Source organism: Ammospiza caudacuta, chromosome 1 (genome assembly GCF_027887145.1).
Source record: "Ammospiza caudacuta isolate bAmmCau1 chromosome 1, bAmmCau1.pri, whole genome shotgun sequence".
Taxonomy (NCBI): Eukaryota; Metazoa; Chordata; class Aves; order Passeriformes; family Passerellidae; genus Ammospiza; species Ammospiza caudacuta.
In genome coordinates, this window is record NC_080593.1 from 154,799,448 (window position 1) to 154,821,128 (window position 21,681).

The window sequence follows — 21,681 nt, forward strand, 5'->3', positions numbered from 1 at the left end:
CGAGAATTAGAGACCATGGTGTTGCTGTTGATGTTGCATGCCAGGACACACAGAAGATTCAAGCAAAGCTTACAAGCACTGGGGTGTCGTCAGTGAGGTCATTCCATGGAATATTGACAGTGAGCCCCATTTGTATTCTTGCCTCCTGCCTGGCAGAGGTCCCAGCTCTCTCAGCTTCTCCTCATCTCAAGGATCCCCCACTCTCATCAGTGTCATGGTGGCCCTGCACTGCTCTTGGTCAATCATGTTTGTGTCCATGTAGCCTCACCTGTGTTGAGGACAAGGGTGTTCAATTCCCTCAATATGCGTTATTACTGTTCCTAATCCTGTCCTGGTAACTCCTGGAGTTTTTTAACTAAAGAGTACAAGGTGACCTCAAGATCCATTTATGCTTCACCAGGTCCTTCCTTGCTAGAATGCTTTGTTTGCCAAGGGAAGGGCAACTGGTATCATCCTGAACTTCTGTCAGGGCTTTATCACCGTCCCACATAACATCTTTATCTCTGAACTGCAGACACGTGGGTTTCAAGGTTGTCTAATGAATGGATGAGGAACAGACAGAGAGTGACGGTCAATGGCTCTCTGTACAGGTAGAGGCCAGAGATGAATCCTCCAGGCGTCTTTCTTGGACTGGTGATTTTGAATATTTTATCAAGGAGGTGAGCAGTGTGATTGAGACCACCCCCAGCATGTTTGCAGGTGCCACAAAGCTGAGTGTTACTGTTGACACAAGAACATGGAGTGATCCCATCAGGACGGACACTGGGAATGTTGAAAACATAGGAATCTCTTGTGGTTCAACAACTCCAAGTTCAAGGTCCAGCACATGGATTGGGACAGTCCCAGACATGAGCACAGCTTTGGAGAGGGAATTCTCAAGATCAGTTTCACCAGACAATGACCTGACAGTTCTGGGGGACCAAAATATTAAAAGGAAACACCAATGTGAATTTTCAACCAAGGCCACCAACCATTCCCTGGGCTGAATAGAAAGAAGTGTGGCCAGCAGGAATGGTTGGGGCTTAATTGGAAATATGAGAATGTCATTATTGTCACCAATAGGTGACAAAATAACAATCAAAATATGAACACCAATAGAGACCAAAATGTTCAAGAGATGACCATGCATCCTTGCAACAAAAGAACTTCTGGAAAAGGGTTTCTAGGAGATTGATAATTCCTGTTTCTTCAGAGATAAAGATATCTGATTTAGGGTGATGAGCTGAGCTTCACAGTGGAAGAAAGACATGGACTTAGTGAAGTAAGAGTAGCAAGAGGTTGACGGGACCAAAGAATCTTTGTGATTAGAAATGGGAGACACACAAGGTTTATTTTTGTGAGAAGGGAAGAATGGACAAAGGAGATGTTGTGCGTGTTCCATGGCAGGACCTCACTCGTAACACCCCAATTCTTGTAGGATTTGTTGTCATATTCTACGTGCTTGACACAAGCCAATAATGCCATATACCACATACCAATACCAATACTTTGACCTCTACTCCTCAAAATTAAAAACTGCCGCAAAGGTCAAATGGACGCAGCCTGTAGAGAGGGACACAGAATCACAGAATTCCACAAAGACACACCAGCACCATGACAGGAGGAAATAGGATCACAATGACCATTCAGTAGCAATTAGTGTTTTTTCATAACAGGAACAAAATACAACATCTGACAGGATATAAATTATGAAACCATAGGACTTGAATGCAGAATAAACAAATTCAGATCAAAGACCAGCCTGAGCAAAACATGATCTAGCATCATTGGATGTTTGTTTATTTGGTTTCTTAAAGAGGTAAAGAAATACACTTTAAATGACAGAGTATATTTCCATGTAAAGTTGAGAAATCCAAATGGACCACAGCATTGGAAAAAATTCAACTTAAGAAGCATTTAATTTCCAGATCTTTCTCTTGATTGTACACAAAAAAAACCTGCTTGGGGTCCCTTTCATCCATCAAGAAGAGCTTCCAGGCACTGGGACCTTTCCCAGCTCTTGCAGAGTGACCTCCCCAGGACGTCAGCAGCTCCCTCAGCATTCCTGAGTGCAACACAATGACTGATGGACATCCAGTGGCAGAGAACAGAGTCCCAGTCTTCACAAGGCATCTGCAAACCACAGGACGTGTGCCACAAAATGACCTCACTGATGACATGGCATTTCTGCTGGGCTCTGGTTGTTTATTCAGCCCTCCCTGACTCACATGGAACAATCAAAATGGCCGAAATACAAACACAATGAAGTTACTGCCAAGGTCAGATGGAAATGGTTTCAAGAGCAGGACATGGAATTGCAAAACTACATGAAGGAAAACACTCCTCAGCTCATGACTCCCCAAGCTGAGCCAGACAAGAGCTGCTGCCTCAAAAATGCCCCAAGGCCATGGGACAAGGCTGTCCCGCCCCTTCAGGACCACCATAAAAGCCAGCCCAGAGCCTCTTACACTCACACACTTCTTCTGACGCCTTCTCCCCCTGCTGAAAACCAGGTGAGCCTCACTCCCCTGACCCTCCTGCTCTGGCACCCCTGGCCCCGCTCTTCCAGCACATTCAGCCCCATCCTCAGCAGCTCTCACGCCTCCTCACAGCCCCACAACACCCTCCAAATACCCTCACCTTCCTCCACCATCGCCCCTGCCCTGCTTCACCCCTCCCTCTCTTCCAGGCACCCTCCACACCACACCCATGGCCTGCAACAGCCTCTGCAGTCCCTGCGGACCCACCCCGCTGGCCAACAGCTGCAACGAGCCCTGTGCCCTGCAATGCCAGGATTCCCACGTCATCATCGACCCTTCCCCTGTGATGGTCACCCTGCCAGGACCCATCATGACCTCCTTCCCCCAGAGCACCGCCGTCGGATCCACCTCCTCCGCTGCTCTGGGCACTGAGCTCAGTGTGCAGGGACAGCCCATCTCTGGCGGATTTGGTGGCTTTGGTGGCTTTGGCTACGGCCGTGGATTCGGCTATGGCCTGGGAGGCCTGGGCTGCTATGGCAGAAGGGGCGGCTACATCTGCTAAGGGACCAGCCCAGCCTGGCTACAAACATGGACCATCTGCCTCCTGTTCTCCCACTGCCTGCTCTGCATGGCCACTTCTGCTCTGTTCAGTTCCCTCTGCTGCAGATCACTTCTGGCAGGCCAGACACCATTGGACCCCTCTGGTGGGCTCCTCCCATTGTGGGGCAGAATGTTCTTGGTGCTCTGGAAAAACCTCCTGAGAGCAAAGGTCTTTGACTGATGGTCACTCTCCTTTCACCTCAGCCTACTCCTTTTACTACTGGATGCTCATGGCCTTTTATTCTTCTACCTCAATAAAGTTTTCCTGCATCATAACCTCATATGAATCCTCCTTCTTTTTTCTCCCAAGACTTTTCCAGACTCATTCATCACTAAACAGGGGTTGTAGAGGCCTTTTGGGTTAAAAGTGCATCAAGACCACTTTTAGAATTTATTTCCCCACTTCTACCACCCACTGGCATGCTTTGCTCTTCCACTGCATCCCACAAACCCTTCTGTTTCTAGAACACAGCCCTGGATACACTAATGCAGGTCTATCCCTGCTGCTGGCACAAGCCCCTCTGGGTGGTGTGTTCCCTTAGGGTGGACACCAGTTGCTCCAGCCCCTCATCATCTCCTCAGCCCAGTAAGAGATCTGCTTGAGCAGGTCCATGCCTTTCTTATCATAGGGGTCCTACAGTTGAACACACAATTCCAGTCTCGCCAGAGATGCGTAGAAACTATGAGCTAGATGAGCAAGACTCCCCTGCTCATCTGCCTCCCACACTGTGGGGATGAGCACAGGAAACAGGGATTTCTGCTCTGTGAGTGCACATGGTCAGGGCATGTCCAGTTTTTCAGTCACTCACATCCCAAATCCTTCGTTCTTGGGAGTGCTCTCAATCCCCTCATGACCCAGCCTTTATCCTGCATGTTTGGGCCTGCTTCAATCCAGGTGCAGCAGATTCTGCCCCTCTGCTCCTCTCTGGTGGCATTGGGGAACTCTTAATCTACAGGTCACTGGGAACAAGGAAGACAAGATTCTGGTTTAGAGGATCCAGGGCACAGCCTTGAGGATGATCTATGGCTGGAGGTTTGGGACAGCCTTGGCCGGTTATCCCAGGGCATTTTTTCAGGCAGCAGATTTGCCTGGCACAGTCTGGCAAAAGGTGGGAGGGTTTTTCTTCCCTCAGATCTGCATTGCCACGTCCTGCTCTTGAGGCCGTGTCCATCTGACTTTGGCAGCAGATTTGATGAGTTGGATTTGCTTCCAGCATTGGATGAGGGAAGAGGGACCAATAACATGTACCTGGACCTGTGCACAGTATTTCTTCCTTTGCCAGAAAACATCCTTGTCTCTAAGTTGGATAGATGGGGATGTTTGGTTGGACGTTTTGGTTAAGATGGAAATGGGTGAGATGGTCGCACTGGAAGAGTTATGAAAGAGTCAATGGCTCCATGTGTGTGTGGAGAACAGGGATGAGTGGTGATCCTCAGAGACTCGTGTTCAACCATTCTCACTTCCCATCTTTGTCAGGGACATGGAGAGTGCAATTGTGTGTGCCATTGGCAAAAATGTGAACAACCGTTAGGAGAGAACAATGGTTGATGGTCTGGAGAGAAGGAATGGCATCCAGAGCGTTCCAGACAGGCTGGGGAGACGGGCTGTTGTGAAGCTCTTGAAGGTCAGCAGGGCCAAGAGGAAGGTCCTGCACCTGGATTGGATCAATCTTAGTAATGGATGCTGAATGGGCAATGAGTTAATTAACAGCATCCCTGAGGAGAAGGACTTAGACACTTACACACCCATATAAATAAACTAAATCACCCTAAAATTCTAAAAACAATTACAAACTAACCAAAAAATAAAAACTTTAATCTCACTAATAAAAAAAAAAAAAACAAAAGAAACCACACACTAAAAAACATGACTGTATAAACAACTACCATCAAAAAACCCACAGTATACTCCTTTTACTAATAATTTTTACCACATTATAGAAATAAATCAAAAATAAAAAACAAGCATATAAAACCCCACACTTTTTTTCACAAAATTCAATTCACAATACAATTCACAAAATTGAATTGTTTCAATTCACAAAAACCACAAAAAATATCAAACAATTCACAAAAACCATTAAAAAATCAAACCAACTTACTAAACTCAAAACTATTCAACCCACCGTAAACATTATTAAAACAAAAATAATCCAAAACTCTACCTCTACACAAATTAATAAATAATAACCAATACAGTATGAAAATAACTAAAAAAAATTTAAAGACCTGAATGATGAAGAATTGGAAATGTCCTGGCAATGTGAATGAACTGAGCAAAAACCCTCCATGACCTGGGGTTATCCCCACAGTGAGGGCAGCACATTCTGTCCCTCTGCTGCACTCTGATGAGACTGCACTTGTGTGTTCCACTCTGAGGACACAAAAAAAGGACAGACGTGGACCTCCTCCAGAAGATCTGAAAATGGCCTTGGGAGATGATGAGGGTCTGGAGGAACTGGTGTCCAGCCAAAGTGAGCACACCAGCCAGGAGGGCCTTGTATCAGAGTCACGGACACACCTGCATTGGGGGATCCAAGCGTGTGTTCCAGCAACTGAAAGCTTGCTGTGGTGCACTATAAGAACAAAGTGTATCAGTGGGTAGTGGAATTGGGGAAATAATTCCTCAAAGAGGTCTTGACGCATTTTTTTAACAATCCCAAAAGTATCAACAACATTGGCTTAATCTCAAAGTGTCTCGGGAGAAGAATGAAGAAGGAGTCTTGTGAGGTTATGATGCAGAAAACTTTATTGAGGTAGAACAGTGAACACTCAGGAGCAGCCAGTGGAAGGGAGCTGGTCTGAGGTGCAAGTAGGGCAACCATCAGCCGAGGCCCCTCGCTTGCAGATGGTTTTGCCAGAGCACCAAGGCCTTCCTGCCCCACAGTGGGAGCAGCCAGGCAGAGGTGCCCAATGGTCTCTGGCTTGGGAGAAGGGGTTTGTAGCAGAGGAGCTGGAAAGAGCCAAAGGGACAATGCAGAGCACAGAGAGGGAGAAGAGGAGGAGGCAGATGGGCCATGTTTGCAGGGAGCTCAGTTTGGCCACTTGGTTACTGCCTTGCTTGGTGCCCCGAGAGCAGGAGCTGGAAGTGCTGAGTCCGTCTGAGAATCTTGTCCTAGAGATGCATCTTCAGTGCCTGAGATGAGTTCCAGGGAGTGGGTGGTTTGTGTCAGGGGTGGTGCTGAGGTCTCTTAGCAGGTGTTGCCATAGCCCCTTCTGCCATAGCAGCCCCGGCCTCCCAGCCCGTAGCCAAACCCACGGCCATAGCCAAGGCCGTAGCCAAAGCCGTAGCCAAAGCCACCAAAGCCACCAAATCCGCCAGAGATGGGCTGTCCCTGGGCATTGAGCTCAGTGCCCAGAGCAGCGGAGGAGGTGGATCCGACGGCGGTGTTCTGGGGGAAGGAGGTCATGATGGGTCCTGGCAGGGTGACCAGCACAGGGGAAGGGTTGATGATGATGCGGGAATCCTGGCATTGCAGGGCACAGGGCTCGTTGCAGCTGTTGGCCAGCGGGGTGGGTCCACAGGGGCTGCAGAGGCTGTAGCAGGCCATGGGTGTGGTGTGGACGGTGCCTGGAAGAGAGGGAGGGGTGAGGCAGGGCAGGGGTGTGGGCAGGGGCGTGGGTTGTGCAAGGGGGTAAGGGAGTGTGGAGGCTCTTTTGGGGCTGTGGGGAGGCATGAGGGCTGCTGAAGCTGGGGCAGAGGGTGCTGGAAAAGAGGTGCCAGGTGTGCACGAGCAGGAGGGTCAGGGGATTGAGGTTCACCTGGTTATCTGCAGGAGGAGAAGGCTTCAGAAGCGTGTGAGAGAGAGATGCTCTGGGCCAGCTTTTTATGCTGGTCCTGGAGGGGCAGGACTGCCTAGTCCCATGGCCTTGGGGCATTTTTCAGGTAGCAGCTGTTGCCTGGCCCACCTGGTGAGTCATAAGTGGGTCATGTTTTCCCTCCTGATGTTCTGTGATCCCATGCCCTCCCCTTGGGGCTGTGTCCATCTGACCTTGGCAGCAGCTTTTAATTGGGAGAAATAGCGCCCAAGATTTTGGGCTTGTTTTAACTCAGGTATGTAGAAGGTGCAAACAAAGCTGACAAGAATTTGGGTGTTTTCTCCTGGCTCTGACTGACACCCAGCCATTCCTGTGGCCACACCTGTTTTTATGCAGCCCAGGATATGGTTATTTTTTTTGGCTGAAAATCACATTTCTGTGTTATTTTAGTCCACCAGAACCTGCAATTCTTCTCCGTGGAACTGCTCTCAATGAGTTTTCTCCAAAGCTGTGCTCATGTCTGGGACTGTCCCAAACCATGTGCAGGACCTTGAACTTGGAGTTGTTGAGCCACAAGAAGTTCTTATGTTCTCAACACTCCCAGTGTCCCTCTTTCTCGGGTTTTGTGTTGCTGAAATGGCTCCCAAGGTATTAGAGTCCTTTTTCCCTGCCACGTGACCAAAGAAAAGTTGAGATTCCTTGGCTCTGGTTTTCAAGCTTGTTTATTTTCTCTTATCTAATACATCGTTTTTCAGACCGGCTGAGGTCTGTCTGGCAGGCTGGTTTGCAGCACACTGACCACCCTTGGGGTAGTGTTGGTTTTTTATACTAAGAACTACGAATACTTTATTTACAATAATTTTCCCCTACCTATCACCCTTGTTAGCCTGTCTCTAATCTAAACCAATCCAGAAGTGTCACCATCACAGCAGAAGATGGACGGCAAGAAGAAGAAGAAGGACACAACATCCTCAGATTCCTCCATCTTGCTTCTTGAACCTCCATTCTAAATCCCCAAAATTCTAATTTTTCACCCTGTGACAAGTTAGCTATCTTTCTACTCAAAATATTTTGGCTCATAAATCCTCACACAACGTTGGTAATTGTTTCCATGGGTTCAAATCTAAGGCACAGGTGTCTGACTCCATGCCAAGGTCTCTGAGCCCCCTGCCAGGGTCTTGAGTCCTCCAGGGCAGTCAGAGGAATGTCCTGGGTTCCGACACCTCCTGATGGCATCCTTCCATGTTCTTGTGCCGACTGCAACACTCAGCTTCCTGGCACTTGCAAACATTCTGAGTGGTCTCAATCTCACTGTTGATCTCCTTGATAAAATATTCAAAATCACCAGTCCAAGGCACAAGCCTGGAGGCCTCGTCACTGGCCTCCACCTGTACATAGAGCCATTGACCATCACTCTCTGTTCCTCATCCATTCATCAGACCTCCTTTGAAACCCACACATCTGCAGTTTAGAGACAAGGGTGTCCTGTGGGACTCTGTAAAAACCCTGACAGAAGGTCAGGATGACACTAGTTGCCCTTCCCTTGGCAACCAAAGCATTCGAGAAGGGAAGGTCCTTGTAGTCCTACTGTAGCTTAAGTGGATCATGAGGTGGACATGCACGCTTTGGAATAAAAATCTCCAGCTGTTACCAGGATAGGTAATGTAGGAGAAGAAGTACAATAAGGCTGAAGGAGTTAACCCTGTCCCCCACCACTGTTGGGGCTCCAGAGTGGAACAAGGACATGGACATTGTTGACCAAGAGCAGTGCAGGGCCACCATGACATTGACAATACTGGGGTATAATCAAAATGAGGAGGAGCTGAAAGAGCTGAGAGATTCTTGAGACAGGAGGCAAGAATGCAAATGAGAGATGTTGTCAATATGGCATGACCTCACTGATGACTCCCCAGTTCTCCTTAGCTTTGGTTGAATCTTCTGCATGTCTTGATAGATGTCATAAAAAAACCCCACGCTGGTCTCTAATTCTCAAATTATGAGCAGCTGTCAATGTCACATGGACACAAACAGAAGAAGAAGACATGACTCTGCAGAACATCAGGAAGGAAAACATTCCCCAGGTGATGACTCATCAGGCTGAGCAAGGCAGAAGCTGCTGCCTCAAAAATGCCCCAAGGCCATGGGACTAGGCTGTCCCGCCTGTCCAGAACCTGCATACAAGCCGACACAGAGCCTCTCTCCCTCACACGCTTCTCCTCGAGCCTGCGCCTCCTGCTCCTGCCGACAACCAGGTGAGACTCAATCCCCTGACCCTCCTGCTCCCGCACCCCTGGGCCCTCTCTTCCGTAACACTCAGTCCCAGCCTCAGCAGCCCTCACACCTCCCCACAGCCACACAACAACCTCCACACTCACTTATCCTCCTGCATCACTGCCCCTCACATCCCCCACATCTCTGCCCTGCTTTATCCCTCTCTCTTCCAGGCACCCTCCACACCACACCCATGGCCTGCTACAGCCTCTGCAGTCCCTGCGGACCCACCCCGCTGGCCAACAGCTGCAACGAGCCCTGTGCCCTGCAATGCCAGGATTCCCGCGTCATCATCAACCCTTCCCCTGTACTGGTCACCCTGCCAGGACCCATCATGACCTCCTTCCCCCAGAACACCGCCGTCGGATCCACCTCCTCCGCTGCCGTGGGCACTGAGCTCAATGCCCAGGGACAGCCCATCTCTGGCGGATTTGGTTTTGGCCTTGGCTATGGCCTGGGAGGCCTGGGCTGCTATGGCAGAAGGGGCTATGGCAACATCTGCTAAGGACCCTCAGCACCACCCCTGACACCAACCACCCACTCCCTGGTATTCATCTCAGGCATTGAAGATGCATCTCTGGGACAAGGCTTTCAAAGGGGCTCAGCAATTTCAGCTCCTGCTTTCAGGACACCAAGCAAGGCAGTAAACAAGAGCCCAGCCTAGGCTGCCTGCAAACATGGCCCATCTGCCTCCTCCTCTTCTCCCTCTCTGTGCTCTGCATCGCCCCTTCAGCTCTGTCCAGCTCCTCTGCTGCAAACCCCTTCTCCCAAGCCAGAGACCATTGGGCACCTCTGCCTGGCTGCTCCCACTGTGGGGCAGGAAGGCCTTGGTGCTCTGGCAAAACCATCTGCAAGCAAGGGGCCTCGGCTGATGGTCGCCCTACTTGCACCTCAGACCAGCTCCCTTCCACTGGCTGCTCCTGAGTGTTCACTGTTCTACCTCAATAAAATTTTCCTGCATCATAACCTCACTGGACTCCTTCTTCATTCCTCTCTCTAGACAATTTGAGATCAAGTGAATGTTATTGATGCTATGGGATTGTTGGAAAAGTGCTCCAAGACCTCTTTGAGGAATTATTTCCCCAATTCCACTACCCACCAGTACACTTTGTTCTTCCAGTGCACCACAGCAACCTTTCAGTTGCTTGAACACAAACCTGGATCCCCCAATGCAGGTCCATCCGTGATTCTGACACAAAGCCCTCCTGGCTGGTGTGCTCACTTTGGCTGGACACCAGTTCCTCCAGACCCTCATCATCTCCCAAGGCCATTTTCAGATCTTCCGGAGGAGGTCCATTTTTCTCTTTTTGTGTGTCCTCAGAGTGGAGCACACAAATCCAGTCTCCTCATAGTGCAGCAGAGGGGCAGAATGTGCTGCCGTCACTGTGGGGATAACCCCAGGGCTTGGGGGATTTTTTTTCAGCTTATTCCTGTGGCCAGGACATTTCCAATTCCTCATAATTCCATTTTTTAATATTTTTAAATTATTTTTATAGAGTAATGGTTTTTATTTATTCATTAGTGTAGAGGTAGAGAGCCATTTTTTAAGTAATGTTTAAGGTTAGTTGAATAGTTTTGAGTTTAGGAAATTGGTTTGATATTTTTTACTGGTTTTTATGATTTGTTGTGTGGGTTTTTTTATAGTTGGTTGTTATTTTTGATTAATTTTTATAATGTGGTAAGAATTACTTGTAAAAAGTGTATTTTTGTTTTTTTGTTGGTAGATGGCTATATGGTGATGTTTTTGTAGTCTGTTTGTTTTTATTAGTGAGATTAAAGTTTTTATTTTTTTGTTAGCTTGTAATTCTTTTTAGAATTTTAGGGTGATTTAGGATTTATTTAGAATTTTGTGTGTAAGTGTGTGTAAGTCCTTCTCCTCAGGGATGCTGTTAATTTACTCATTACCCATCCAACATCCATTAGTGAGATTGATCCAATCCAGGTACAAAACCTTCCACTTGGCCCTGTTGACCTTCACGAGCTTCACACCAGCCCATCTACACAGCTTGTTCAGAACATTCTGGGTGCCATCCATTCCCTCCAGAGCATAAACCACACCACTCACCTGGGAGTCATCCCCAGTCTAACCAAGGGGACACTCAAACCCACTCTCCATGTCCCTGACAAAGATGGGAAGTTGCAATGGTTCCATTATCAATCCCTGTGGGCCACCACTCATCCCTGTTCTCCACACTGGGACATGGAGTGACCACAACTTTTCAGTGAGACCATCCTGCCAATTCCTTATCCAGTCAGAGGTCCAGCCATCAACTCCAGCTTAGATACAAGGACGTTGTCTGGCACAGGAACAAAAGTTTTGCACAAGTCCAGATACAGGATCCTGGTTCTCCCTCTCTTCATCCACCCATAGTGGAACCAATACCAACCCACTAAAGCTGTCGCCAGTGTCAGATGGACACGGCCTCAAGAGCAGAATGTGGAATTTCAGAGCAGTTTGATGCAAAACATTCCCAACCTCATGACACAGCAGGCTCTGCCAGGCAACAGCTTCTGCCTGGAAAATATGCCAGTGTCATAGACAGAGGCTGTCCCAAACCTTCACCCACGGATCATCCTCAAGGCCATACTCTTGATCTCCTCAGGCAGAGTCTTGTCTTCCCTGATCCCAGTAATCCATAGATGAAGAGTTCTCCAATATCACCAGAGCAGAGGGGCAGAACCTTCTGCACCGGGATTGGAGCAATCCCAAACATGCAGGGTAAAGGAGGGGTGATGAGAGGATTGAGAGCAGCCCCAGGGAGGAGCACTTGGGGTGTTGGATGAAGAATTGGATTTTTCCCAGCCATGTGCACCCACTGACCAGAAACTCCTCCTGTGTCCTGGGCTCATCCCACAGTGTGGGCAGCACAAGAGAGTGGGGAAATCTCACCCTCTGCTCTCCTGCACTAAAATCAGAGTTCAGTGTTGAACTCTGAGCCCATAAAGACAAGGAATACATGGATGTGCTTCATAGGGTCTGAGGAAGGGCATGGAAGATGAAGAAGGACACAAGCAACTGCTGTCCACAAAAGTGAACACACCATCCAGAGAGGCTTGGACCAGAGGCAGGGATAGATCTACATTAGTGTATCCAGGTCTGTGATCCAGTAACTGAAGGATTTGTGGGATGCACTGGAAGAGCAAATTGTGCCACCTTATACTAGAATAGGGAAATAAATCATAAAAGAGGACCTGGAGCACTTTTTCACCAACTCCAATGGATGCTGGAACCCTGGCAGAAAGCTGAGTGAGACTGGAAGGGTCTTGGCATCAGAAAGAAGAAGAACTCAACTAAAAATGTGATGCAGGAAAACTTTATTGAGGTAGAAGAATGAGAGCCAATAAGCAGCAAATGGAAGAGAGCCAGGCTGAAGTGCAAGTAGGGTGACCATCAGCCAAGGTCCTTTGCTTGGAGGAGGCTTTGCCAGATCATAAATGCCTTCCTGCTCCACAGTGGGACCGTGGTATACCAAGGGCCCTTAGCAGATGTAGCTGCCCCTTCTGCCATAGCAGCCCAGGCCTCCCAGGCCATAGCCAAATCCACGGCCACAGCCAAGGCCGTAGCCAAGGCCAAAGCCACCAAATCCGCCAGAGATGGGCTGTCCCTGGGCATTGAGCTCAGTGCCCAGAGCAGCGGAGGAGGTGGATCCGACGGCGGTGTTCTGGGGGAAGGAGGTCATGATGGGTCCTGGCAGGGTGACCAGCACAGGGGAAGGGTTGATGATGACGTGGGAATCCTGGCATTGCAGGGCACAGGGCTCGTTGCAGCTGTTGGCCAGCGGGGTGGGTCCGCAGGGACTGCAGCGGTTGTAGCAGGCCATGGGTGTGGTGTGAGGGTGCCTGGAAGAGAGAGGGATAAAGCAGAGCGGGGATGTGGGGGACGTGAGGGGCAGTGATGCAGGAGGATAAGTGAGTGTGGAGGTTGTTGTGGGGCTGTGGGGAGGCGCGAGTGCTGCTGAGACTGGGGCTCAGTGTTCTGGAAGAGAGGGCCCAGGGGTGCAGGAGCAGGAGGGTCAGGGTTGTGAGGCTCACCTGGTTGTCAGCAGGAGCAAGAGGAGCAGGCTTGAGGAGAAGTGTGTGAAGGAGAGAGGCTCTGGGCTGGGTTTTATGCAGGTTCTGGAGGGGCGGGACAGCCTAGTCCCATGGCCTTGGGGCATTTTTGAGGCGGCAACTTTTGGCCGTCCCAGCCTGCTGAGTCATGAGGTAGGGAATGTTCTCCTTCATCCATTTCCACAATTCCTTATCCTGCTCTTGAAGCTGCGTCCATTTGACCTTGGCAGCAGCTTTCTAACTGGGAGTTGGTATTTGGGAGTATTTGACTGTTCCCTATGTGCCAGGGATGTTGAATAAACAGCCAGCACCCAGGGAAGGCGCAATGTCATCAGTGAGATCATCTTGTGGCAGTTGTGTTCTGTGGTTTGTGGGTGCCTTGTGAAGACTGGGACTCTTTTCTGTGCCACTAGATGTCCATCAGTCATTGTGTTGCACCCAGGAATGCTGAGGGAGCTGCTGATGTCCTCAGAAGGTCACTCTGCAATAACCTGGAAAGGTCACAGTGCCTGAGAGCCCTTCATGATAGAGGAAAGAAATCTCCTCTATTCTGTGTTTTCAATGATATCAAGAAACAGGATCAGGGAAACATGAGGCAATCCAGGGTTGAACTTCTTCCACTGTACTTTGAAATTTATACAATTTACACAACAATATACTCTGTCATTCAAAGTGTATTCCTTGACCTCATTCAGGAATCCAATAAACAACAAACGGGGCCCAATCCCTTTTTTCCCAGGCTGCTCTGTGACATCAATTCCTTTTTTCCGTGTTCAAGCCACAAATTTTCATAACTTATAATTAGTAAGTCCTAATGTGTTGTTCCTATGAGCAAACCCCAATAATTACTAACGGACAGCCAGTAAGCTCCTCTTTCCTTTTGTGTCACGGAGCAGTTGTTCCTCTGTGGAATTGTGCAATTTCATGTTCTGCTCCTGAGGCCATCTCCATCTGACCTTGGTGGTAGGCTAAGTTGCAAAAATTAGAGACCAAGGTGTTGATTGTGAGTGTCACGACTCGTAGAAGATTCAACCACAGCTTAGGAGATTTGGGGTGTCACCACTGAGGTCATTCTATGGCATATTGACAACATGTCCCATTTGCATTTTTGCCTCCTGCCTGAAAGAAATTGCAGCTCTCTCAGCTTCTCATCTTAAGGATCCTCCACTCCCATCAGTGCCATGGTCTCTTGGCCAACCATGTCCGAGGCCTTGTTCCACTGAGGAGCCCCAACAGTGGTGTAGAATAGGATGTTCAACTCCCATAACCTGCCTGTATTTCTTTTCGTAATTCTGTCCTGGTAACTGCTGGAGTTTTCACAGCCAAGGCTACATGGGCACCTCATGATCTATTTATGGAATTTCAGCCCAGAGCAGTGACCATATCCAAGGTTGCAGAGAAGTAGGTTTGAACAGAAGGAATGGCTGGGGGTTATGTGAAGACATGAAATAATACCCAAATTCCTGTAGGCTTTGTTTGCCTCTTCAACATTCAAAACAAACCAGCTCCAATCCATTGACCTCTGTTTCTCCCAATTGAAATATGCAGTCAAGGTCAAAGGGACATAGATTAAAGGGAAGAACATAGAATTGCAGAAAATCACGAAGGAAAACACTCCCTACCTCATGACTCACCAGCCTGGGCCAGCCAAGAGCTGCTGCCTCAAAAATGCCCCAAGGCCATGGGACAAGGCTGTCCTGCCCCTCCAGGAGCAGCATAAATACCAGCACAGAGCCTCTGTCCCTCACACACTTCTCCAGACTTCTCCTCCTGCTCCTGCTGACAACCAGGTGAGACTCAAGCTTCTGACCCTCCTGCTCCTGCACCCCTGGGCCATCTCTTTGGGCATGCTAGGCCCCAGCCTCAGTGGCCCTCATGCCTCCCCACAGCCCCACAAGAGCTTCCACAGTCTCTCACCCTGCTGACACTTCAACCCTCATATCCCCACACCCCTGCCTTGCCTCACCCCCTCTCTTCCAGGCACCCTCCACACCACACCCATGGCCTGCTACAACCGCTGCAGTCCCTGCGGACCCACCCCGCTGGCCAACAGCTGCAACGAGCCCTGTGCCCTGCAATGCCAGGATTCCCGCGTCATCATCAACCCTTCCCCTGTGCTGGTCACCCTGCCAGGACCCATCATGACCTCCTTCCCCCAGAACACCGCCGTCGGATCCACCTCCTCCGCTGCCGTGGGCACTGAGCTCAATGCCCAGGGACAGCCCATCTCTGGCGGATTTGGTGGCTTTGGCTACGGCCTTGGCTATGGCCGTGGGTTTGGCTATGGCCTGGGAGGCCTGGGCTGCTATGGCAGAAGGGGCTATGGCTACATCTGCTAAGGACCCTCAGCACCACCCCTGACACAAACCACCCACTCCCTGGAACTCATCTCAGGCATTGAAGATGCATCTCTGGGACAAGGCTTTCAAAGTGGCTCAGCAATTCCAGCTCCTGCTCTCAGGACACCAAGCAAGGCAGTAAACAAGGGTCCAGCCCAGGCTGCCTGCAAACTTGGCCCATCTGCCTCCTCCTCTTCTCCCTCTCTGTGCTCTGCATTGCCCCTTCAGCTCTGTCCAGCTCCTCTGCTGCAAACCCCTTCTCCCAAGCCAGAGACCATTGGGCACCTCTGCCTGGCTGCTCCCACTGTGGGGCAGGAAGGCCTTGGTGCTCTGGCAAAACCATCTGCAAGCAAGGGGCCTCGGCTGATGGTTGCCCTACTTGCACCTCAGACCAGCTCCCTTCCACTGGCTGCTCCTGAGTGTTCACTGTTCTACCTCAATAAAATTTTCCTGCATCATAACCTCACAAGACTCCTTCTTTTTTCTCCCGAGACACTTTGAGGTTGTTGATGCTATGGGATTGTTGGAAAAGTGCTCCAAGACCTCTTGTAGGGATTATTTCCCCAATTCCACTACCCACTGATACACTTTGTTCTTCCAGTGCACCACAGCAACCTTTCAGTTGCTGGAACACACGCCTGGATCCCCCAATGCAGGTGTGTCTGTGATTCTGACACAAAGCCCTCCTGGCTGGTGTGCTCACTTTGGCTGGACACCAGTTCCTCCAGACCCTCATCAGCTCCCAAGGCCATTTTCAGATCTTCTGGAGGAGGTCCATTTTTCTCTTTTTGTGTGTCCTCAGAGTGGAACACACAAGTGCAGTCTCCTCATAGTGCAGCAGAGGGGCAGAATGTGCTGCCCTCACTGTAGGGATAACCCCAGGACGTGGGGGATTTTTGCTCAGTTCATTCACATTGCCAGGACATGTCCAATTCTTCATCATTCAGGTTTTTTGTTCTTTTTTTTTTTTTTTTTTTTTTTTTTTTTTTTTTTATTTTATTTTTATAGTGTATTGGTTATTATTTATTCATTATTGTAGTGGTAGAGCTTTAGGGGTTTTTTTCAGTAAAGCTTAGGGTTAGTTGAATACTTTTGAGTTTAGTAAGTTGGTTTGTTTTGTTTTTATAGTGGTTTTTGTTATTTGTTTTATGAGGTATTATATGGTTATTTTTTAAATTCAGTCTTATAATATGTAAAGAATTATTAGTAAAAAGTGTATGGTTGTTTTTTTGTTCGTAGTTGATTATATGGTGGTGGTTTTTTAGTGTGTGGTGTTTGTTTGGTTTGTTTTACTATTGAGATAAAAGTTTTTAATTTTTTATTAGTTTGCAGTTATTTTTAGAATTTCAGAGTAATTTATTTTATATATATGGGTGTGTAAGTGTGTAAGTCCTTCTCCTCAGGGATGCTGTTAATTAACTCATTACCCATCCAACACCCATTACTGAGATCAATACAATCCAGGTGCAGGACCTTCCTCTTGGCCCTGCTGACCTTCATGAGCTTCACACCAGCCCATATCTCCAGACTATCTGGAACGCTCTGGATGCCATCCCCTCCTTCCAGACAATCAAGTATACCACTCATCCTGCTGTTATTCACATTTTTTGCTGATGGGACACACAATTGCACTCTCCATGTCCCTGACACAATGGGAAGTGAGAATGGTTGAACACGAGTCTCTGAGGGTACCACTCATCCCTGTTCTCCACACACATACATTGAGCCCTTTACTCTTTCATAGCTCTTCCAGTGCAGCCATCTCACCCATTTCCTTCTTAACCCAATGTTCCAACCAACATCCACATCTCTCCAGCTTGGAGACAAGGATGATTTTTAGCAAAGGAGGAAATACTATGCACAGGTCCAGTTACATGTTATTGATCCCTCTTCCCTCATCCAGCAATGCTGGAACCAAATCCAACTCATCAAATCTGCCGCCAAGGTCAGATGGACACGGCCTCAAGAGCAGGACGTGGCAATGCAGATCTGAGGGAAGAAAAACCCTCCCACCTTTTGCCAGGCTGTGCCAGGCAAATCTGCTGCCTGAAAAAATGCCCTGGGATAACCGGCCAAGGCTGTCCCAAACCTCCAGCCATAGATCATCCTCAAGGCTGTGCCCTGGATCCCCTAAACCAGAATCTTGTCTTCCTTGTTCCCAGTGACCCATAGATTAAGAGTTCCCCAATATCAGCAGAGCAGAGGGGCAGAATCTGCTGCACCTGGATTGGAGCAGTCCCAAACATGCAGGATAAAGGATGGGTGATGAGGGGATTGAGAGCAGTCCCAAAAGGGAAGAATTTGAGGTGTTGGTGGATGAAAAACTGGACATGCCCTGACCATGTGCACTCGCAGACCAGAAATCCGCTGTGTCCTGTGCTCATGCCCACAGTGTGGGCAGCAGATGAGCAGGGGAATCATTGCCTCTACTCATCTCTGGGGAGACTGGAGTTCTTTGTTCAACTGTAGGACCCCTACAATAAATCATCCTTGCACGCCTCCCATTTCTAATCACAACAAGAATTCTTTGGTCCCTTCAAGCTCTTGTTGTTCCTGCACTGTTCTTGCTTCTTTAAGTCAGTGTCTTTCTTCTACTGTAAAGCCCAGCACATCACCCCAAATCAGGGATCCTTATCCGTATCCTTATCAGTGTGGAGACAGGAAGTGTCAGTCTGCTAGAAATGCTTTTCTGGAAGTTCTTTTGCTGCAAGGATGCATAGCCATGATAAGAAAGATATGGACCTGCTTGAGCAGATCTCTTACTGGGCTGAGGAGATGATGAGGGGCTGGAGCAACTGGTGTCCACCCTAAGGGAACACACAACCCAGAGGGGCTTGTGCCAGCAGCAGGGATAGACCTGCATTAGTGTATCCAGGGCTGTGTTTCTAGAAACAGAAGGGTTTGTGGGATGCAGTGGAAGAGCAAAGCATGCCAGTGGGTGGTTGAAGCGGGCAAATAAATCCTAAAAGATCTCTTATTACAATTTCTAACCCCAGTGATCTCTAAAACTCTGGGATATTGCTGAGACTGAAAAAATCTTGGGGGAAGAATGAAGGAGGATTCATATGAGGTTATGATGCAGGAAAACTTTATTGAGGTAGAAGAATAAAAGGTCCTGAGCATCCAGTAGAAAGGAACAGGCGGAGGTGCAAGTAGGGTGACCATCAGCCAAGGTCCTTTGCCCTCAGGAGGTTTTCCCAGAGCACCAAGAACATTCTGCCCCACAGTGGGAGAAGCCCACCAGAGGAGCCCACGGATGTCTGGCTTGGGAGAAGGGGTTTGCAGCAGAGGGAACTGGACAGAGTCAAAGGACCAATGAAGAGCAGGGAGTGGGAGAACAGGAGGCAGATGGGCCATGTTTGCAGGCAGCCCAGCTGGTCCCTTAGCAGATGTAGCCGCCCCTCCTGCCATAGCAGCCCAGGCCACCCAGCCCATAGCCAAATCTACGGCCATAGCCAAGGCCAAAGCCACCAAATCCACCAAAACCCCCAGAGATGAGCTGTCCCTGCACACTGAGCTCAGTGCCCACGGCAGCAGAGGAGGTGGATCCGACGGCGGTGTTCTGGGGGAAGGAGGTCATGATGGGTCCTGGCAGGGTGACCAGCACAGGGGAAGGGTCGATGATGACGCGGGAATCCTGGCATTGCAGGGCACAGGGCTCGTTGCAGCTGTTGGCCAGCGGGGTGGGTCCGCAGGGACTGCAGCGGTTGTAGCAGGCCATGGGTGTGGTGTGGAGGGTGCTGGAAGAGAGTGGGTGAGGCACAGCAGGGGGTGTGGGGATGCAAGGGACAGCGATTCAGGAGGGTGAGAGAGTGTGGAGGCTGTTGAGGGGCTGTGAGGAGGCGTGAGGGCTGCTGAGGATGGGGCAGAGTGTGCTGGAAGAGAGGATTCAAGGGTGCCAGAGCAGGATGGTCAGGGGAGTGAGGCTCACCTGGTTTTCAGCAGGGGGAGAAGGCGTCAGAAGAAGTGTGTGAGTGTAAGAGGCTCTGGGCTGGCTTTTATGGTGGTCCTGAAGGGGCGGGACAGCCTTGTCCCATGGCCTTGGGGCATTTTTGAGGCAGCAGCTCTTGTCTGGCTCAGCTTGGGGAGTCATGAGCTGGGGAGTGTTTTCCTTCATGTAGTTTTGCGATTTCATGCCCTGCTCTTGAAACCATTTCCATCTGACCTTGGCAGTAACTTCATTGTGTTTGTATTTCGGCCATTTTGATTGTTCCATGTGAGTCAGGGAGGGCTGAATAAACAACCAGAGCCCAGCAGAAATGCCATGTCATCAGTGAGGTCATTTTGTGGCACACGTCCTGTGGTTTGCAGATGCCTTGTGAAGACTGGGACTCTGTTCTCTGCCACTGGATGTCCATCAGTCATTGTGTTGCACTCAGGAATGCTGAGGGAGCTGCTGACGTCCTGGGGAGGTCACTCTGCAAGAGCTGGGAAAGGTCCCAGTGCCTGGGAGCTCTTCTTGATGGATGAAAGGGACCCCATGCAGTTTTTTCTTTTCTAGGATCAAGAGAAAGGATCTGGAAATTTAAGCCACGATAGGTTGAACTTGTTCCAATGCTGTGGTCTATTTGGATTTCTCAACTTTACATGGAAATATACTCTGTCATTTAAAGTGTATTTCTTTACCTCTTTAAGAAACCAAATAAACAAACATCCAATGATGCTAGACCAGGTTTTGCCCAGGCTGCTCTCTGGTGTGAATTTGTTTATTCTACCTTCAAGTCCTATGGTTTCATAACTTATATCCTGTCAGATGTAATGTTGTGTTCCTGTTAGGAACAAACACTAATTGCTACTGAATGGTCATTGTGATCCTATTTCCTCCTGTCATGGTGCTGGTGTGTCTTTGTGGAATTCTGTGATTCTGTGTCCTTCTCTACAGGCTGCGTCCATTTGACCTTTGCGGCAGTTTTTAATTTTGTGGGGTAGAGGCCGAAGTATTGGTATTGGAATATGGTATTATTGGTTGGTATCAGGCACGTAGAATATGACAACAAAGCCTACAAGAATTGGGGTGTTATGATTGAGGTCATTCCTTGAAACACTCACAACATCTCCTTTTTCCATTCTTCCCTTCTCACAAAAATAAACCTTGTGTTTCTCCCATTTCTAATCACAAGGATTCTTTGGTCCCCTGAATCTCTTGCTGTTCCTGAACTCTTCTTGCCTCACTAAGTCCATGTCTTTCTTCCACTGTGAAGCTCAACTCATCACCCTAAATCAGATATCTTTATCTCTGAAGAAACAGGAATTATCAATCTTCTAGAAACCCTCTTCCAGAAGTTCTTTTGCTGCAATGATGCATGGTGATCTCTTGAACATTTTGGTCTCTATTGGTGTCCTTCTTTTCGTGCATATTTTCTTACTTATTGGTGACAATAATGATGTTCTCACGTCTCCAATTAAGCCCCAACCATTCCTGCTGGCCACACTTCTCTCTGTGCAGCCCAGGAAATGTCTGGTGGCCTGAGCTGAAAATTCATTTTGCTGGTTTTTTTTAAGATTTTGGTCCACCAGAACCCTCAGATCATTCTCTGGTGGAAGTGCTCTCAAGTATTCCCTCTCCAAAGCTGTGCTCATATCTGGGACTGTCCCAACCCATGTACAGGACCTTGAACTTGGAGCTGTTGAACCACAAGAGTTTCTTATGTTCTCAACATTCCCAGTGTCCGTCCTGATGGGATCCCTCCATGTTCTTGTGTCAACAGTAACACTCAGCTTTGTGGCACCTGCAAACATGTTGGGGGTGGTCTCAATCACACTGCTCACCTCCTTGATAAAATATTCAAAATCACCAAAATGACTGTCCAAGGCAGAGGCCTGGAGGCTTCATCACTGGCCTCTACCTGTACATAGAGCCACTGACCATCACTCTCTGTCTGTTCCTCATCCATTCATTAGACCTCATTTCAAACCCACGTGTCTGCAGTTCAGAGATAAAGATGTTATGTGGGACGGTGATAAAGCCCTGACAGAAGTTCAGGATGATACCAGTTACCCTTCCCTTGGCACCCAAAGCATTCTATCAGGGAAGGACCTTCTGTTCCTGGTGGAGCATAGATGGATCTTGAGGTCATCATCTACTCTTTATTGTAAAAAAAAACTTCAGCAGTTTCCAGGACAGGATTAGGAACAGTAATAAAGCATATTGAGGGAGTTGAACATCCTGGTCCCCAACACAGGTGAGGCTACATGGACACAAA

The 21,681-nt window shown here is 48.8% G+C and overlaps 3 protein-coding genes and 3 pseudogenes across 3 annotated transcripts; 3 read left to right on the top strand and 3 right to left on the bottom strand.

Annotated features, from left to right (window-relative positions):
- Nucleotides 1–2,373: 2,373 nt before the first annotated feature.
- LOC131564260 (feather beta keratin-like) lies at nt 2,374–3,021 on the top strand (annotated as a pseudogene).
- Nucleotides 3,022–6,250: 3,229 nt separating this feature from the next.
- Nucleotides 6,251–6,631, bottom strand: LOC131563433 (feather beta keratin-like). The gene has a single exon (XM_058813491.1). The coding sequence runs from the start codon at nt 6,608–6,610 to the stop codon at nt 6,251–6,253; it is 360 nt and encodes a 119-aa protein (XP_058669474.1). The 5' UTR covers nt 6,611–6,631.
- A 2,314-nt stretch (nt 6,632–8,945) lies between these two features.
- LOC131561130 (feather beta keratin-like) lies at nt 8,946–9,594 on the top strand. Its single transcript, XM_058810322.1, has 2 exons — nt 8,946–9,055; nt 9,249–9,594. The coding sequence occupies exons 1-2, from the start codon at nt 8,946–8,948 to the stop codon at nt 9,592–9,594; spliced, it is 456 nt and encodes a 151-aa protein (XP_058666305.1).
- Nucleotides 9,595–12,568: 2,974 nt separating this feature from the next.
- Nucleotides 12,569–13,246, bottom strand: LOC131563977 (feather beta keratin-like). Its single transcript, XM_058814227.1, has 2 exons — nt 13,122–13,246; nt 12,569–12,929 (listed from the first exon to the last, which is right to left on the bottom strand). The coding sequence occupies exons 1-2, from the start codon at nt 13,244–13,246 to the stop codon at nt 12,569–12,571; spliced, it is 486 nt and encodes a 161-aa protein (XP_058670210.1).
- Nucleotides 13,247–14,807: 1,561 nt separating this feature from the next.
- LOC131563491 (feather beta keratin-like) lies at nt 14,808–15,478 on the top strand (annotated as a pseudogene).
- Nucleotides 15,479–18,860: 3,382 nt separating this feature from the next.
- On the bottom strand, nt 18,861–19,528 carry LOC131564177 (feather beta keratin-like; annotated as a pseudogene).
- Between the last annotated feature and the right edge of the window lie 2,153 nt (nt 19,529–21,681).

Coding starts and splice junctions, on each gene's coding strand:
- LOC131563433 (XM_058813491.1), bottom strand. CDS start 6,610: ATGGCCTGCTACAGCCTCTGCAGCCCCTGTGGACCCACCCCGCTGGCC.
- LOC131561130 (XM_058810322.1), top strand. CDS start 8,946: ATGCCCCAAGGCCATGGGACTAGGCTGTCCCGCCTGTCCAGAACCTGC. Junction 9,056..9,248: donor TCGAGCCTGCGCCTCCTGCT/CCTGCCGACAAC, acceptor CCCTGCTTTATC/CCTCTCTCTTCCAGGCACCC.
- LOC131563977 (XM_058814227.1), bottom strand. CDS start 13,246: ATGCCCCAAGGCCATGGGACTAGGCTGTCCCGCCCCTCCAGAACCTGC. Junction 12,930..13,121: donor TTGCTCCTGCTGACAACCAG/GTGAGCCTCACA, acceptor TCTCTCTTCCAG/GCACCCTCACACCACACCCA.